The sequence below is a fragment of the Aythya fuligula genome, chromosome 2, assembly GCF_009819795.1.
Source record: "Aythya fuligula isolate bAytFul2 chromosome 2, bAytFul2.pri, whole genome shotgun sequence".
In the NCBI taxonomy this organism is placed as follows: domain Eukaryota; kingdom Metazoa; phylum Chordata; class Aves; order Anseriformes; family Anatidae; genus Aythya; species Aythya fuligula.
Genome location: NC_045560.1, coordinates 23,955,099 through 23,975,282, shown reverse-complemented (window position 1 = coordinate 23,975,282; position 20,184 = coordinate 23,955,099). Strand labels below are relative to the sequence as shown.

The window sequence follows — 20,184 nt, the reverse complement described above, 5'->3', positions numbered from 1 at the left end:
TTTAAATGTATCCCATATAATGAGGAGGGATAGCAAAGTATTTTCCATATTGCAAGCAGCAGTGAGCAAACAGACAGTGAGTAGCTTTGTTCAGGGTGGCAATGCTGCTGCAGTTAATGGTGAATAGCTCAGTGCTGGTTTCCTCCTTTAGTGAGGAAGGAAAAGGACACGGCTTATACATATGTTTCACATCCACTCTTATTTTCACACTGTGATTTACTTTAATTTTATACCACTGGAAACCATAATATAAAAGGTCACAACAACTTGTAATGCCTTAAGATCTTGATAGGAAACAGGATGCCTTTAATCCATTACCACACAGTAAATCATCAGCAGTAATTATTCCTACAACCTCAGGCTCATATCCCCATATTCCAGCTGCCAGAGGCACTGACCTAAGGTCATGCCTTTTGACTCATTCTCCTCCTGGGAGCGGATGCATCCACACCAAGAACAAGCTAAATGATAAAAGCTTGCATTTAGCAGGACTGGGAGGAAGAGCTCACTCCTTATTGCCCCAAAAAGGTGCTGGTTTTGGCCAGTTTGTCTTTGTGGCCACCCCATGCAGCGTCACAGAGCATGCAGTGTCACAGCAGCAAGACTGATCTGCCATGCTCCCCTTGCCCTCATGGGCAGCCTGAATCCATCCTCTGGTGCCCATTCAACAAAGAGCAAACCAGAAAAAAAGGAAAGGAAAAAACAAACAAAAAAAAAAAAAAAAAAAAAAAAAACTGCTAGTAGTTACTATTCATCCTATATGCACTAAAACAATGTGGCTGATCTCACCTCTCTAGGTGACAGCTCCTCAGCAGTGGAGCTCATCCCTTTGTTCCAGCTGGATCACTGAATGGGACTGCTCACAGGTCTACACTCTCATGCTATTAAATCTCCCTTTGAGAAAATGGCCATTATTCTTCCTTGAATATGCAATTTTAAAAGATGCACAGTTCTTGAAGGTATTTTTTGTAGGGAAGCACTTCAGAGGATTATTTAAAAAAAATAAAAAAATAATAATAATCAGCAGACCATTGCAGTTGCTTAGCTGCTCTGAATTGTACTATATTCCCATACTTAATTCTACAATCAAAAATCTCCATATACTACCACAGTGATTCAGGACAATACTTTGAGGGACCAAAAGACTTTTTGATTTTTATTTACTTTTTTTTTTTTTTTTTTAATGAAGCCTCACATTGATTCAAACTTACAATTGCTTGCATTTGCTTAGCTCAGGCATTTCTTACCTCTATTTCTGGATTATAACACCAGGTTAGACTCACATAAAACAAAGATATGAAGCTTCCCAAAACTTAAATGTTGAGTTTAAAGGGATCTAAATAATGGTCTACAGAATGGATCTAAATAATCTGAAATTCTGTGACTACTAAAAATGATCACAATTGCCACCTATTAAATTATTGCACCCTGTTTCATATGGTTATTTTCCAGATTCACAGCCGTGAACTTTATTAATCAGATTTCTCCATATTTAGCTTTCTCAACCATTTTTGTTTTAAAAAAAACACTTTGTTACAGCAAGATAATGGTACCTTTTTTGTGGTAATATTACAATCCAACATTTAGAATTCACTTCTAAATATCATCTTTTGTTTGTTCTGAATATTTTATTCCTTCCAATAAAATATATTGGAATACATGTTCACAGAGATCTATCTGTGCTTGTTGAGTCACAAGAGCCCCATATTCTGCCCAGGATATGGTTGACTGAAATACGCATAGCAAGCAAGACATATCCAGAGCACAACACATTTACAATGCTTGCATAAGCCACTGACATTTCTCACAAGCAGCAGATTCTCAAGAAGTCTTCCTACATTTTAGAAAACTGCTGCAGTCTTCCACTTTAACCCAGACAAGATTTCTCAACAGAAAATAGTATTAATTTTAGCTGAATGCACATATTTTGATAAATGTTTGTTCAAAGCTACTTTTTGAAGCTCAACTATTAGAACACTTCAGCCACTATTTGCTTTTATTCTTTTTTTTTCCTCATTATTATTATTTCCTTTTTCTTACTCCTCATCAGTAATTTTTAACCCTCCAAAACACCAGCAGAACACGGCTGTTCTAACAGTGCTGTTTTTCAGTTTGTTGAAGCTTTCAAAACTTTTCTATGACTTTTTTGTGTGTGATTTTATTGTGAGGTAGAAGCGAAAGAGAGATTTTCTCCCTACAGCTACAGATTTGTATATACTGCACATCAGTGAGACTGCCTAGGCATAAATCTGCCCATTGCTCAGCATCATGACTAGGAAGAAAGGGAGGGAGAGAAAGAGGAAGGGAGGGAGAGAGGGAGACAACAACAACAAACTTTGAAAGCTGAAAAAAGAAAGAGATACAGGTAAATCTGACCAAGATTCAACATGGTCAACTTTAATGGGCAAAGGTTAAATAGGAGACAAACAACCAGTGAGAGACTGGGACTGCTGGAGAGTCACTGGAAAGTGAATCTTCATGCTTGGGAGAAATCTTCTATAGAATCCAAATGGGAAAGATAGGCAACATATTGAGACAGAAGGGAGTAAAGGCTCTCAAGCCTTTGAAGAACTACAAATAGTCCCAAGTCATTGTAGAAGCCAGCACAGACTTCAGTGGATAACATCACCTGCAAGGAGGACCGGAGCACAAAATGGTGCACTTCTTTCCCTTCTAGAACTAGACTGAGTTTTACTTGTTTGCTTTTATGCTTTACCTTTTCTGAAAATAGTTGCTGTTCACATAGTTTTCTTATTAGTAGCCCACATTTTTCCCAGCACAAGATTAGGCTAACAACACTACTGAGCACTGGGAGTAGGTATATTTTGTAGGACAGCTTTCAGCAACCAAGATTAGATTTTTTTTTTCTCTGGCTAAGGAAATATAGACTGTAGTAACAAAGATAGAAAGAGTATGCCAAAATGTTGAATACAGAAATAGAAGAAGCTATTTCAAAGTGACGTTAGTGTATTAAAAATAACAGAGAAAAAAGATGTGAGAGGAAGGAGTCTGTTCTGACCAGGTCATTTCAAGTAAGCATTTCATTGATACAGACAATAGGAAGGTAACAGAGCTATCCCAAGATCTTACAGAGACCTCACACTATATGTGAATACCTGTCTTCAGATTTTTTCAAAATCTATATAGTAAAGAGAACTTTAATGGAAAATTACATTGAAAATCACCTGACTATTCTTATACAAGCTGTGTGGGTTATGTTCTCATGCATTTTTCATAACTGCAAAACAGCTTGTGAATGTCACACTTAACCATCACACTCCTAAGCTTAAGTTTTAAATATCTTTTTTTTTTTTTTTTTTTTTTTTTTAAAACTGTGGGATATTAAACTTCAATATAAAGCCATCCTCAAGGGAAAAATATTATGTTCACAGTACCCTTGTAAATTATTAAAAACCAAAACTAAAGATCTGTTTTGTTCTATGACTGAAAAGAAATATATTCATTGCTAGAATAACTTGAAAGTGAAAGGTAGGCTAAGAGTCACAAAAGATTAAATTGCAAAACCTGTAGACTTTTTTTTAAACCAATCTACATTTGTCTTCTTTTTCACAATGGTAAAAGCATTTTACAAAACCATACACAAATTTCACAGTAATGAGTGCCCTTAAGGTTTGATCCGATATGCAATTGGACAGGTCCAATGCAATCCCACTCTTTTACTTCATTTTAAACTTTGCAAAAGGTGGACTGTTGTCTAGGGTTGTGTTCAAGGGATACAGAGATGTTCAAGAATCCAACCTGAGCATTAACCTGAGCTCTCCCACTACCAGATTCCATCATCTTGCCATCGTTCCATCCCTTTATCATGCAGCCATAAATGAGCAATCTGAGCCACAGCTACCACAGAGCTCTGTGAAAGGGCTTGGTGCTGTTTGTAAAGGTGTTTACTTGTTCTGCAGGCTATCAAATCACAGTCGCTGGACCAACTGCTACATTTTATCTGCCTTAACAGTTAAAGACTATCCCCCAGGTTAAGATTCTTGAAGCTTCCCTCTAGCCACAAAAGAAAAGTCAGCTCTTTACACAGAGCTCTGAACATATCTTACCTTAATAAAAGAAGTATTATCCAAGAAGTATGCACCTACCCTTGTAACTAGTGGGTTCCTAAAAATGGAAAAGGTTCCGTACACCTCAACAGGTGTTTAGGCAGACAGAAAAGATGCTTCCCGCTTACACAAAACTCTGACTCTAGTTTCTCTTTGAAGTGAGATATTTTATGTAATCAATGTGCAATGAGTTAATAGGATCAGTTCATGATTTTGCTTCTATTTGCTTTCTATTTGGAGGAAAGTTACTTTTAACAGACCAAAAATTAACAGAAGTTAGAAAAACAGGAGAGGCTGCTCTCCCCAGAAGAGTGCACTAGGGCATTGCATATTCAATTATAACTTTTTTTTTTTTACATTTATGTTTGTTGGTAAAAAGAATAATTAGTATTTCACTGCACTTAGTTTTTCTACTGCTGAAAGGTAGCACATATAACTTAGCACAATATTTGAATTCATTGCCATGGATCTGAAGTCATTCAGAGAACAAACTGATGTGTACCAGCACGAACCTAAATCTTGACTAGACGGTTAGCTCATAAAAGCTGCAATATTCTATTTACACACTGTGCAAAAGTATTATTCTAGTATATAAAATATGTATACTGAATACAATAGAACTTCACCTTGAAATAGAGAACAATAAATATGGCTACATGCCCAAACAGCACGGGTCTCAAAAAGGATTTTCAGAGAATTGGTCAAATCATCTTCCAGACCAAGTGTTATTTTGGGAAGAGGGGCATAAGTTTGTTCTTTTGAATTGTGGCTTCTTTTTTTTTCCCTTTCTTTGTCCAGTTTATTTCATGACTTTACTATTTCTTTTAGTCTTTCTTCTAACAGGGAGCAGAGAAAAACAAGTTTCTTCCCTTGGTAAGCAAAAGACTCAACAAAAGATTTTTGGAAAGATATATATATATGTGTGTGTGTATTTTTACATATATGCGCATGTATGTATGTTTATTATTGTGATGCAATGGGTCAGAGCAAGGACATGTCCAGCCAAGTTTAAATAATGAGAATGTAAATATCGGGGGAAAGACTTTAAATGTAAAAATTCAGTTAGTCTTATAAGAAGAAAAAATAATGTGCTAGCTTCTCAGTGCATGCTATTGCACTAATTAACAACAGAGTTTCTACAGGGTTGCAAAGAGGTGTGACAGTAACTGTAGAAAATTACTTCGTGTTCAAGAGCAAATGATTTATTTTCCAAGTGACAATCCGTGGGCAGGAACACTGAGTTCCAGCTTTCATAAACTTCTGTGTTTCATCTTTCCCATCACAAGGTACAGAGCATTCAGAAGGTACAGAAAACATAAAATGGATCAAATGCCACCTGCTGAGTACTGTTTGGTGATCTTCACCAAACACTGATGCTAATAACTGCCAGGGAGCTGATAAAGCTTCTGAAACTAAGCAAGAAAGAGCATGGCACCCCAGGGCATTATAAATAAGGTATTTCTTTTTAAAAAAATGTTGTTTTTGAGACAAATTAGGGACTTTCATCTGAGTAGAAAGTGGGTGACAGTTATACAGGTTGATACAGAGCCTGCAATCCTCAGCCATGTACCTTTTGCAAGACATCAGTTCACCTGATGGCTACAGAGGACTTAAAACTATGAAAGGGAAGAGACTAAAAAGAACTCTTTTTCTAATACAGAGCCTCTAGTAATCAAGCATAGAAAGTAAAAATTGAAGGTAGCATACATCTGTCAGAGTATATAAAAAAAAAAAAAAAAGAAAAAAACAGAGACAAAACTGCAACACAACTACACAACCGTAGCCAGTACAACTCATATGGTTGTATGCTCAAGCATATTTACAGAAACTGAAATGCGGTTCAGAATGGCATCATCTGCACGGCAGAAGAATTTCCAGGGAAGCAACTTATTAAATTATAAGGGAGAATGTGGAGCAGCCCTCTGACACAAAAGAAAAAGAAGGAATAATCAGACGAGGAAGTGGCAAGGGCATCTGCAACACAGCATGGAGAATAGAAAAAAAAAAATGAATAAATAAAAAACCCTCAGTCAATTCAACTGTAACTGAAAACCAGAGAACGACAAATTCCTGCAACTAACCACACAGACGTATGCTCAATGAAATGTGCATCAGAACATCTTGTGCTTGAGGCGATGTAGTCAGGCTCAGGGGAAGGGAACGGCTTGATCACATCTCTGCCCAGGACGGTTGAATTTCGGGTCTGCCAGTCAGGACCAGGTGTGACCTGCAATCAGGGGAGCAGTAGCACTGCCTTTTGCTGTGAAGTTCTATTCTTCCTTCTTCATTGACAAGAATACCCTCATTATTCCACAAATTATTCCTTGCCAGGTGCTCTTCCGAGTACTCTTTGTGAGGAAGAGTTAAAAAATGACTAACAATGCCTAGAAGCAGAAGAAGGGAGTTCACTGAGCAGAGCTATAAAAACCAGGGAGAATTACAGGAAGTTAAGAAATCAGAATTGTATTTCAGGAAATGCCTATGCATCTACTTTCCAACATGAGGCATCCCCAGCCCATGTGACTCAGCCCATGAGAAGATTGGTGAGAGCGTGTGTTTAGCTAGGGATCTAAGCAGCAGCACAGTAGGAGGGCAAGCATTAACATCATTAACAGGAGAAAATCCTGGGATTGCAGGACACTGCCTGGGCACAATGCAGTACCAGCTCTCTGGAAAAGAACACGATGCCAATAACACTTTCAAAATAAATCTGCTTCCAAATTCTGGAAGCAAAGCAAAGAAAAACCTTCACTTTTAATAGAAAATTATGTAAAGCATTAACAGAAACTAGTAACAATTTCTGTAAAGAACAAGGCAAAAACAGCTAAGATGTAGAGCAAGTTAACACTAAAAAAATTTCAGGAACTTTCAGGAAAAAAATAATCACTTAAATTGACAGTTGTGCTGCCAAATATTAATCAGGCATCACTCACAAATAAACAAGGAGCAAACTGTAAATGTATGAGTTCCTCATCTTCCAAAAAGTTCTAATTTAAAAGGTGTTGGTAATAAATAAATAGCTGGGGTCTGACCAATGGGTAGGCTGCTGAATATACAGTGCTTGTAGTGCCTACACCACCCAACCACCCCCAAAGCAAGCTGAGAAAAAAAGAAAAAAAAAAAAAAGAAAAAGCTCCGTCCTTCCTTAATGACTACAGTAGTTTTATGAAAAATCTCCTTGTTATGGATTGATCTGGAACATGCAGGAGACATCTTTGGCAGCAGCTATATAACACTATACAATGATGGAAAAGCAAATTTCTTTTTGCTACAGATGGCTCCGTTTTAAAACGTAACCTTTTCTCCAAAGGACAGTCCCCTTGAGACATGACATCTTATCCATTAAATTCACATGGGTTAAACAAAGCTCATCTGCAGAAAATGTATCTCTGTCGCTTCTCCTTAGAAGTCTGACAGAATTCAGTCAAACTTCTCTACAGAGGACAGGTGGTGCCCAGAAGATAGAGCAAAACAAACCAATAACAAAAACAACAACAACAAAAAAAAAAAAGGTAAGAAAGAAAAGAGGGAAAAAGGGCAATCAACCTTTAAAATTGTTTCATGCCAACTAAGATTTGAAGCATTTCACACGTTCTGCTTAGATCTGTAGTCTTCACCTCAAAGGTCACATTATTATGGATTTTTTTTTTTTTTCCAAAGCATAACAGAAATAGTATTTCAATAATTTTGAAGGTCTTTTGGGGGAAATCTGTCTGGGCATTATTCATGAAAGACATGACATTTTATTTATCTGGTTTCATTCAAAGTACTTGAGGATGAAACAACAATGATGATGTATCACCAACACCTTCTAAGTTGTTTTCTCTCTCTCACAGAGACAGTTTCTGACGGGGAAATAAATGCTAGTTTTACTACTTGATTTTAAAAGAGAGTTTTGAAATGTAAACAAAATCTGTCAAATCTGATTTGTTTCTCGAGTTTCTCTGAAACATAAATCTAAAATTCAAAAAAAAAAAAAAAAAAAAAATCAGGTGGTTTCCTAAACTTCATGGGAAAGAATTCTTCCTCACAAATAAGCAATCTTCCACAAAATTTCCAACATAGACATTTTAGCAGCTGTAAAGCCATAGCAGGATCAGGAGAGAAAAATGCTTAGAAATCCCTTAAGATATATTAGCTGGTATCCGAGAGGAATCTCAAAATGTATTATCTTTAAAGTTTCATTTTCTTTTTATGTATTATATTTTAAATGAAACAGTACAAGTATACATGGGAAACATTTTTAATGGCAGCCACAAGTTTCTTGTTTTGTTTCTAAGCAATCTTTTTCCTCTTAAGCAAGAAACCATTTATTCAGTGTTATTAAATCCTCCATTTTGCCATGCAGACATCAACATTATGAACTTACAGAGCTAGGGCTGGAATGCCGTCTGACTTTAGGTGATTCTTTCCCTGCAGATGAAGTTTTGAAGTTAATGCAAGCATTGTTCTCCGAATGAACCCTCTTCACTTGGTTGGTTGGTTTCTCAAATGGATCAAAACTACTTTGTGTCCTCTGGACCCTGACTTTCTTGTCCTCAGGAATTGTATCCAGAGGTTTGATCACTGAATCCATTCCCTGGCAGTTCCGTGTAGACATCTTTGTGACACATATCTGAAAGGAAAAAACAGTATTCATTGATTTTAACAGGCTTTAAGTCTTATCGATCCATGTATCAGCCATCAAAAAAGGCACTGGAACACAAAGACATTTACTTTCTATTCAAATATTAAAATCACACATGCATTTTACATAGGGGACACACACTAACAGTCATAAAAATAAAAACTGTATGTTTTTACTCTGTACTAAAAAGAAGAGAAAAAAAAAAAACAGAAGAACATATGCCAAATTCATTTGCGTGTTTTCTCATACAGTTTGATCCTAGCAACAATGCCATTTCACTTTTTCCTCCAATCTAGCTACTGATATCTGCGAGCAGTATTGATTTCCATTTGTTTAAAATTGGATGAGCCTAAACTTAAATAAATGATGGTAGTTTGGGTGTGCACTTTGGTGCTGGCCTGCCAGAGAGCCAATACCAGTATTTTTAAATAATGCTTGTACAGTGTTATTATTATTATTATCACCATATGTCTCAGAAAATGAAATCAGTAAATCAATTCCCAGGCACTGAAATGTGAGACCACAGCTTAATAGTGCACTAAAGCTCAGAGGTTCAATCCTTCCTTACGGTGAAGTACGATGCTGCCAAGCCCTGAAGTCTGCAATTTGCTTCCTGAGCTACCCAGATAGGTTACTTCTCATGCAAAAGAACTCAGTGAGCAGCACAGTGAGCTCAGATACTCCAGTTACATAGTTTTATGCATATTATGTATTTTTCACATTGCAATTTATTGTTTCATAAAATCACACAAGTTTTGGGGTGTGGTTGGGGGTATTTGAGGTTTCAGCTTCTGCATACTGCACAAGAGATTCCACTTTTATGTAAGTAAGAATAGAAACACATTTAGCTCTCATGCTATGGGGAAAAACTATGAGAGGTGTTGCAGACAGACCCTAGATGCTCCTTGAAACTTAAGGTAAATCAAAAGAATCTCCAATGTATTTTTTCCAAGATAGCTGCAAGTATTTAAGGGTATAAAATGGTAATTTGCTATCAACTCTACTGTTCTCATACATACACTTAAACAAGCGTAATGTTCCATTTAAGCACCTACAATTTGAGCATTGTGGAAAAGTTGCTGCCATAAAATGGGCAACATGAAGAAAAAAATAAATTTAAAATCTAATTAGGAGTTTTCCTCCATCACCCAAATGTCTGCAACACAGACTTCAAAAAATTATTCTTTGCCTCTTCCACTGAGGAATTCTGTGTCGTGAAATCCAACTTATTCCAATTGTTTACAGAAGTACCATGTGGCTATACCTTGAGTTTTTAGCATTTCATGGGTTCGATGATCAGCCATAACAGCAGATCAAAGATTTTTTTTCATACGTTAAAAATTTTAAGTGCACTTCTCACTCGGTGCCATCTGGCCAAACCACCATGCACCAGTTCAGCTCCAATTAAGGCCATTACTAGCATTACAAGCCAGCTTTACAAGGGTTCATGTTTCTTCTCATTAACAGGGCTTCTCCAGGACTAAAACCGAACCAACTTTTAACAGAGGGGAGGAACAGCCCCCCTTCTTTCCAAATGGCAATACTCTCTCAGGCCAAAATTAAAGCAATTATGTAATTTTGGTCTATTACTTCAGAGAGAAAAGATAAAGAGCTGCTGCACAAAGAATTTTTAATTAGCCTTCTTGTAAAATTAATTGGCTTCTTTTTTTTTTTTTTTTTCCTAGAAAACCTACTATGCACAGGCATGCACCCACATACTTCCCACTGTCCTCTCCAGATTCGTGTTCTTGTGATGCTTATACCAACAAAGATGTTTTGACATAATGTAAACTGAAATTCCAGTTAAAATAGCAACACTTTCATTTTGCTTATCAACGTGGATGCAAATAAATTAGTAAGTATCTCTTAGCCTCTGAAATCCTATGATCTAGAAAACAGGGACAGGGGATAGGGAGAAAAGGTGAAAAGCTGTACTTGTCTTTCTTCCAAATTACAAAATGCCACCTGTGACTGGTTAAAGTGCTACAAGCATGTTATGGTTAACAATGCCATGACTGCTGCGTCTCATTTCTTTGTCCACTGGAAAGTCTTCATGTCGTACACTAATGTGGGCTAAGTAGATCTTGCATTAGAAGAAAAAAATGGGAAAAAAAAAAAAAAAAAAGCAAAACATCTGTTACTATTGATCGTCTCTGCACTGGAAGCAGTAATAGTTTGGAATTAGATATTGCAGGGAAATACTTTCACCTTCAGGTCACTTGATTGAGTCAGGAGTGGGATAAAATTCCCTGCCATCATCTTCTAACAGCCACCTTCAAACTTGCGAATGGCTGGAACCAAGATGTGCAGCAGCCAGTCCCCCGGGCAGAAGTCAGGCACCCCAGAGGGTGCACAGCACAGCAGCATCACCAGTGAAGAAGACAGAAGATGGTAGAGAACTGCGAAAGCAGAGACTTCTCCCTGCTCTGTCACTGGGGCACTTCTCATGCCAGCACTGTTTCATTCATTACTTCTCTCTCAAGGTCTGCAATAGTTTGCTGGCATTAATTAAACATCTCACCAAGTGACCGCTGAGCATGGAGAAACTAATGGGGCCAAACTTCTGTTGTACTTTAAGGATATACATTTCCAACCCATCTACCTTGCCTGAGAGTTTTTCTTAGGAGAAACAGTGCCTAGGTGCTTGTTTTACGTTGTCATAGACGAAGTCAAACTTAACCTTAGAATTCTGCTCTATAAAATCTGAGCAAGTCTAAAACACAAGTACTGAGCACAGGCTACAACTTCAGCATTACACACCACAAGGTTGCAGCAAACATGTTAGTGACTTCAGTTTTCCCTCCATCAGCAAGAACTAAACTACCGCGGTAACCCTGCTTTTGCCACTGGGTAAAGGGCATGCAGATGTGCCATCCTGAGCTCCAATTAATCTTCAAACTCATTTTACAGTGACTTAACAGTGCAAACTGTTCCTTAATATGTTTTGGAAACCTTCCTGTGCACAGAAATGGTTTTAGATTTCACTGAGATGACCAGATCACTTTGAAGAACAGCACAGGTTGAATTTTTCTACTACACTGATTTTGCCTTTTAACTATCATTTTTGCTTATACCAGCATTGCAAAAATGTTTTTTATAAATCTCAGCTACTCAAATGTAGATAAAAATTCATCTCTGAAGCTCTTACAAAAGTAAATCTGTCCCATCTGGTAACTCCTTGCTGGTAGTCACAAGTCTAATGTCTCATTTCCAGCTTGCTTTTTACATGAAAGATAAAGAACTATGTTTCAATTAAAACACTGTGTTTGCCACAAAAGCCTCTTTCAGAAGCTCCTGTGTGCTCTTCAGGGTCAATCAGAATTTTTCTATAACTCCATTTTGCCATCTGTAAGGCAGAGCATGTCTTTATACCTCATTTCATGTGTTATCTGCATAAGCCACAGGCTCTTTAGAATGGGGACTACCCATTCACTAAACCTACGTGCATAACTTCCCTTACGCATTCCAATAAAGATGACAAAATCATCCACTGCAGCCTCAAGACCAGATGATTTTGTTGAATATATGCTTAGCTACAGTTACTGGAATGAAAAACAAAGTTAAACAAGTGTAACAGCTCATGACATACAGGAAGTCAATCCATATGATTCATCACCCCCTTCTTGCCCTTACTCTATAAATCCATGTAATGCTGTACTTAACACAGTGTTCAGCACACACACTCACTGGGATGTTGTAAATGTCACAATAATCTAAAAGCAATGTTACAAGAAGATGTGATAAATGGCACCTTAACTATTACAAATATTTACGCCAAATGCACGCACAGAGAATACAAGTGGTATCTTGGTTTGTCATATACAAGATGGTAATTATGCTTTATAAAGTGTCATCAAGAGAAAGAGGAGAGTATAAATATGATATCCATTTAATGAAAATATAGCAAACACCGTGAGCTATTCAGCATTTTAATTACTGTGTTTTTTGTTTGTGAGTTTTTTTAAACTTAAAACATTGTACAAATAAACATTCAGGTATGTCAACACTGAGCAACTTTTCCCAACCTTCTGGAGCTTCTACCATGATTTGATACTTTTCCCACCACAAATAATATACAAAGCATAACTTTCAGATGTACAGACTACTTCAGAAACTACTTGGCTTTTACAACAGGTGCAGTGTAGTCACAGCTCTCTCTTTCAGACGAGGTATTTCTGGCAGCAGATCCCCTAACTTTGGGGAACAGAGAAATCTGTTCTCAGTTTATGCCTTCTCTCTTCTTTATAGCAAACAGGATAAAGGAAAAGCCAATTAACTTAATACATTTAATACCTATAGATTATTACAAATGCAACAAGCAATAGAGCAAAACACTCTGCCTTGCCAGGGCAGTTTGAGCAGGTGTTATTTTCCTTCCCAACCTTGCACCAAATTGTAAAGGCTTGGAAAAGTCACTGGCTAATTCACTGCCTCTCACTTTAGGAACCTTCGGCTGCCCAGGCATGAAACAGGAGGGAAGCTGTGCCTACTTCCCACCACTGGAGCTCCAGCTTGGCAAGAATCCCACCAAGGATTCTTTGAGGAAGCATGCTGAAAGAGATGGAAGCATAAACAGCTACAGAGGGGCAAGGACAAGGGACGGACAATTTCACTGGAAGTGACACTTGCCTACAAGGAAAAAAGGTAAAACTAAACAAAGTGAATGGTATGTATGGTGTTCATACAAACAATCTCTACATGTAGGACATAAATACCTCAAGTCTCTGCTTCATTTCCAAGACCAAAGTCCTAGACAACCTACTAGACTCCAGCTCTGAACCTCCCTTTGGAAGGAGTCTTGCTCTTCTCCATAGAGAACAAAGCAATTATACAGAAACTCTTTTTATTGTTATTGTTGTTTTGAAGTTACTGTATGGGAAAAGCACTTCCAAAGCAGCACTTAGAAAGTGTCCAGGGACTCAGTGTCTTCATGGGAAATCTGAAAATAGCCATGTATGTTTGTTCCTACCCAGTGAGGTAGCAGTGTTAATAGCTGAGAATCCCTGATCCCAGTCTTGGAAAAAAAAGATGCCTGTCAGCCTAGGTGTTGTCGGACAGAAGCACCACTCCATGAACATCCTGCCCATTACATCTGACATAAGGATCATTAATGTTAAATACAGTTTTACTTTCCTTAGTTTTTTCTCTCCCTGCTGCCAAACACTATGCCAATACCCCACGTACTAACCAGAACCATAACTGATGTCTCATTCACTCTGCACACCCTGATAGCTGATCTATACCCACTTGTTAAATTTGTCCCCAATTATTCAGTCAGTCTTAACTAAAAAGCTACAACAAAATAAGAGAGGAAGAGACAGAAGTCTTTTTGCCACTTAAAACCTACAGGACAAAGACCTACCTTGTAGTTGCCTGAAGTGCTCTTCTCTACTTTTGAAAAATAAATAAATAAACAAATAAAGGACAATTTAAGTCACAAATCAAAACAGTCATAGCAATTCTAATATTACTTGAGCTATTATAGGTTCTGGCAACGTAAACCAAAATAAAAAGCAGCCCCACAAAAGGTAGTGCAATCTGGTACTAGAGGTTATTTTAGTGCTTCTCTGTGTGTGTTTTTATTTATTTAAAGTAAGAAAAAACATGACCACACACCCAGAACATTAAAACATCATACACTTTACAATTCCCAATGTTATAAACAAAACAAAACAAAACAAAAAAAAAAAAAAAAAAAAGCATAAAACAGATCATACTTTGCAACTTTCTTAGTTGCTTATCAGAATCAGGAGATGGTGTACAACAGACAACAAAACAGCCCGGACAGCCTTTTCTTCTCCTCTCATCCTACTCAGTCTCACAGTCAGTTTGAGATCCCAAGGCTGCTGTAGGATAAACACGCTTAATCATCATTACATCAGTAAGGATCACTGGGCTGCAGTTTCCTACATCTCCCACCTCAACATCACGGTATTTATCATATCTCAAGACATAATGTCTGCAAGCAGCCCATTTTTTTCCCCATAAAAATTACTGCTGAAGAGACAGAAATCACAAGTGTATTTTTGCTCCATCCAAGAGTCCATAATATGCCCCATTAAATAAAGGCAGTGTAACCACTCATGGAACCATTTCTAAATAAAGATATCTTTTGATTCACCTTATATCATTTCATGCAATATTCCTTAATCTTCATTTGCGTTTAATATTAAAATAAATAAATAAACAAATAAATAAATAGATCTATTAAATTTAGTTGCCCCAATACAGTTTCAATGTAAGTTTTTTTCAGTGCATCACTGTTGGCAAGATTCAAAGCTCCCAAGCAAACAGCATTTTTAGATTTCAAGGTTTCTGGGTTAATTCAGTCACTGATTCAAGTTATATAGCATTTAAAGAGTGAGAGTAATCAGTTAAAACATGTAAGTAATTTATAGTCCTTATGGTTCATGAATTTTAAAACATTCGTGTATGTCCCCTGAATTAATTACCTGGTAGGGTGCTTAGTAAAAGACTGGCTGTCCCATATCACTGGAATTTATTCATAGGAATAAAGACATCCTCAGTAGCAAAGAACAATCTTTTCTTAAGCTTTGGCATGACAGACCAAACATCCTACCACACAAAACGAAAAAAATATATATGCTTGTAAAGTGTAAAGACATACTATTCTAAACCTCATCATGTCTTTCAGAAAGATGCATTATACCTGACTTTGGATTCCTACATGTAGCACCCTACAAATTTTCACTTTGGTCATCCGGTACCTACATACTTACATAAAAATGTCAAAAAAAAAATAATGCCATCGATGTTTTAGTTCTACTCTTCTCTAGTAGATATTTTCATTATGAGCATCCTGGGAAGAATTGATCAACTGGGTAAATACCAGAGCAAACATCCAAAATTCTTACTAAAAATCCAAACAGAACATCTGAATTCCCCTATTTGCACTGTTTTCAATAGAAGTAATACAAAAGGACCCTATATAGAGAAATCCAAGATCTGGCACCCATGATGTGAAAAAAAAAAATACTGAATGACTCGAGGCAAGGAAGTCACTTAACCTCTCTGCAGTTCCATTTCTCTGTTTGTAATAACGATCTTGCCCCTGTCACAAGAAGAAATCAGGAGCACTAATTAATTTTGCAAAGCACTTGGGCTTTTTAAGTGAAATGTTATGAAGATATTGATTATAATTTGTAGAGCCAAAGCCCTCTGGAAGGTGGCACAACAATCTCATTATTGCTGAGAATAAGACTTAGCACTTGCATTTAGCTGACAGATGTATAAAGAAAAGAATCATAAATAGTTAAGTGACTACTAACCCAACAGCTGAATTGCTGAGAGCATACGGCCGGCATTAATTTTCACTGAAAAATCCTTTCTGGGTGCGAGTTTTCATTATCGTCTATAAGCATGTTGTTTTCTGTCGTGCCTTGGTACCATGGCAATTGAGAACTACACAAGTCATTTGCCAATTCTGGCAGCACTGGAATTTGACATTTGCTACTTACAAAACATCATTTGGGAATGTTCTGGAGTATTGTAAGCAGTTTTGTTCAAAATAAAAAAGGGAACTGACAGTCTTGAGTATCACTCTCTTTGGAGAACAAAGCATTGGGAGGGACCTTGCAACTGCGGGCCTGCCCTCAGCTGCTCCCTTGAGGGGAGGCCGCTCCCTCCATTTGCCCTGAGAAGGCTGGCAGCTGCCCCAGCAAGGAGCTGCAGCACCCACAAGTCGAAAAACAGACAAGAACAGATCGAGAAGAGAGTTTAACTGGTGGGAAAGTACGGGCCATGCTAAAGAAAACGATCAAGGAAGAACAAGTGATGAGATAAGGGAACAAAAATTACGAAAGAGAATGTAGAACACATATTGCTAAAAGACATCACCTGTGACACACTGGAACAACCAGCATAGTCGGGCCCACATTGAAGAGATGCCCTTCAACATTCACCTTTCCCTGTGATTAGATGCACCAGGTCTTTGGTTTGAACATCTGATGGGCACAGCTACAAAAAGCAGTGAGAGAACTTGAGTAACACAGAAAAATAAAGAGGAAAAAACAAAGGACAAGAAACAGAGTAACAGTCAGACAATGAAGGAAGATATGAGGAAAAAAATTATGATAAAATAAGACATTTCTTTTCCTGTCCTGATGGCCTGCCATTTCTGTGTGGTAACTTCTGGGTGTAACAGTCTCTACAATGAATGTCCTAGAACTACAACTCGCAGGTATTATTTGTTTAACTTTATGTGGATACAGATATGTTAGCTGTGAACTAGCAACTACTGAAAACAGAGCTTGGAGACTGAAAGTGGTATCCAGTGACATCATGGGATCCTTGCTGTACCTTGCACAAACTTGCTCATAAATCTGTGAGACAGCCCATCTCAGAGGCTTACTCCAAAAATGGCCTTTTTCTTTCTGAAGTCAAAGCTGATGTTAAACCAACTGTCTTTGTCATATGGAAGAACACAAATATAAAAAGGTCACTAGAGTGCCAGATGGAAGCATTTTTGAACTGGAAGCTCTGGCATTAATTCTCCCTGTTTGTCTGAAAGGCTGAACTCAATGAGCAGATTAAATGTCTGTGCTGCATTGCCAAGTGCGAAACAAGTCACTCTCATATAAAGGCCAACTGATCAGACCTGAAATAGGAATCCCAAAATCATACAAATCTGAGAAGTTTTAACACCTGAATCAAGGAAAAATAAAATATTGCCCTCTAGGTTATTATGGGCAGTGCTTAAACAACTCCCCAGCCAAACCTGCACTGCAACACTTATTTAATCTGCTAAATTAATGCTTAAAAATTAGCATGATTACCAAATGAAGCATAATGCTAGGAGTAAAGAATTATTGCACATGATTATATGTCCCTTGGATAAGGCAAGGTGGAACAGAGCATTTCTAAAATTATTATTTTTTGTTCTGTTCATAGCAAAGCTTAGCTTCAGAAAAAGTGAGTTTTTAGTCCATTAAAATTGATGTTCCTCTCCTCACAGGGTAGAAGGGTTGATTTTGAAGAGAGCCCAGACTCGACCTTAGGTGTATAAAAGCCTCCCTATATCCTCACAACAAAATGCTGTTCTGCAACAACAGTAGCAAGGAGTCACCTAAGGACAGGGTCTCAGCTGAAGGTCACCCAGAAGCCCTGACAGCCGGTAACATACATGAAAAGAGACAGAAACTCAATGGAGCTGATCTAACGGGGAGCATTGCTCTCTCTCTGTACTTATGCCCTAAAAATACAACTGTGTTAGCATTGAGGACTCTGCTAAATAAATTCTTCCTTTCACTTGCCCGATGCTCAGGTTTGCTACAAATTAAGTATCACATCATCGAATTAGCACAGGGCTGCTGCTTCCATTAACCCAGTTCAAGACTTACTGTACCTAGAAGCAGAAGGGTTGCTCCTCCAGCAAGCCAAGCAGGAGGGCAGTGGAGCAGACAGGAGCAGGAGGTATCAGCACAGCAGATGGCTTCCAGCAAGTGCCACAAGCCAACAGCTCCTTGTAACTGGCAGAACAGGGGAGAAAGTGTCTCCCATGAAATCATGACAGGTGGTTTCTATATTCTTTTACTTAGTTATCCATTTGTAGCTGTTGTCTTTCCTCCTCTGTAACCATATGAACAGCATTTAAAAATAAAGATTAAAAAAAATGTATTTTCAATCCTTTTCCCATATCAACCTCCTGCTCCAACAGATGGCTCCATGTGCCAATGCAAGTTCACGCAGTTTTCTTTTCTTAAGCACATTATTAGTAGCTTTGTATGAACATTATATTAAGTCTGAGTTTACAGGTTTATATTTTTATTTTGTCCTCCAACACTCCCCCCAGTCATGAAATAATCAAGGGTGTATCCATAAATGCAGAAAGTCTTCCCACTACCATACTGAAGTGTGAGAAATCTTGAGAGACTTGACAGCAAAATGCCTATTCTTGCTAAATTCTAAGGCTATGTCAATAGGTTTTATAGGAAAACAAATGGTGAACAACTCCATGACTTGAAAACAGGTTTTGCTTAGCTCTTTTAGGCTCCTTTGCCTATGCTTGCAAGACACTTGACTCTTTTACAGGCATCACCAAGTATTTCCATTGGAAAATAAAAACAATATTTATTCTCTTACAAGCAGGGACTGCAACAGAAATACTGCCGGTGGTCAAATCTGGTCATGCAACTGATAGTGTAAGACTACAGGCCAACTGCTATATTAAAAACTCAACTAAATTATTTTATCTGGTGCGCCTGAAGTCAGATGAAAGCAATGAGATATGATGACATATATATATATATATATATAAATATAATTACAATGAATGAGAGAGTTCACTTCAGACTGAAAAATCAGTCAAAGGTTGTCTCAAGAAGCCAAGACCAACTTTCATATATAGGCTAAAGAGCACTTTTCTTATAAAAAGAAAAGAGGAAGGGGACAGGTTATACAACCGTCTTTGCAAAATATATGCAGTTCACATGGAAAGTTTTTTATAACCATTTGCCTTCATGCACTAAAGCAGTATGCTCTGCAGTCCATTACAAATCAATATACCATCTCACATACCATCAAACCATTTAAAAGTGCCTTGTAAAAAAATAACTCAAAGTTAGAAGAGTAAGTTAGTTTGGTTCCTTTTTCCTTCATTCGGATCAATTCTCACGTTAATATATACATGTGTGTGTTTGTGTGTATTTAGTTATTTTATTCGTTTCCTTCTTCTCATCATTTTTTCTTGCCTTTCCTTCCTTATCTTCTAAAGTTCCTTTTTACTATCTTTACCAAAAGCTAGAGGAAAAACTAGGTAACATGAATTCCTTATTTTACACTTCTAATGCATTTCAAAGTTTCATTCTGGTACCAAGAAAGACATTTCTCCTGCTTTTAGATGTTTCATCCCTGAGGTCAACAACCTTACAGCTTAAGAAATGCAGTTTCCAAGGCAGAACAAGGTCACTAGGAAATAAAAGTTCTCCCAGCGATGCTAAATCTGGTGCCTTACATATTATCTTCTGAGCCACTGAATTTGACAAGGTATCCTCTGCCACATCAGTATAAATAAGAGAAAAAAAAGCTAAAACTTATTATTCTATTTTCCAAGTACCATCAGAGATTCAAATACCCTGTATTCCAGTTCAGTCTCCCAGAGATCTTAGAAACAGCCATCCACGATCTTTCTGACAATGTTTTCTTCTGTGAAAGTTTGAGAGTTCAGATGAGGATGACAAGTCCAGCTTCACAAACAAATGAAGAGAGTCCTCATCTGTGTTTGGATTTATCATACACCTGACTTTTGTTTGTTTGTTACTTTCTTTTTTTCCCCCCAGATAAAATACCTTGTTACAGAACTCTACCAAACTTGAATGAAAAGTCTTAAAGGAATTTTCCAGCAGCCACTGCACATTTGTCAGACTTGCAGTAGCACAAAGCTTACAAAGCAAAAAGGTGCAAGAAAGCATAATGAAACTTGCCTCTCAGTACATAATGTGTAATGCTGGAAAAAATGGCAGAAGCCTTGTA

The 20,184-nt window shown here is 37.5% G+C and overlaps 1 protein-coding gene across 6 annotated transcripts in view; it reads right to left on the bottom strand.

Moving 5' to 3' along the window:
• Window positions 1-20,184, bottom strand: part of CDK14 (cyclin dependent kinase 14) — a 328,926-nt gene that overhangs the window by 237,772 nt on the left and 70,970 nt on the right. For 5 of the 6 annotated variants that reach the window (XM_032181404.1, XM_032181407.1, XM_032181405.1 and 2 more), the window contains one exon: window positions 8,437-8,682. In XM_032181404.1, coding sequence (XP_032037295.1) covers window positions 8,437-8,682 — 246 coding nt within the window. Of the gene's footprint in view, window positions 1-8,436; window positions 8,683-16,551; window positions 16,572-20,184 lie in introns of those variants that run through there. The other variant, XM_032181409.1, reaches the window with a different exon arrangement.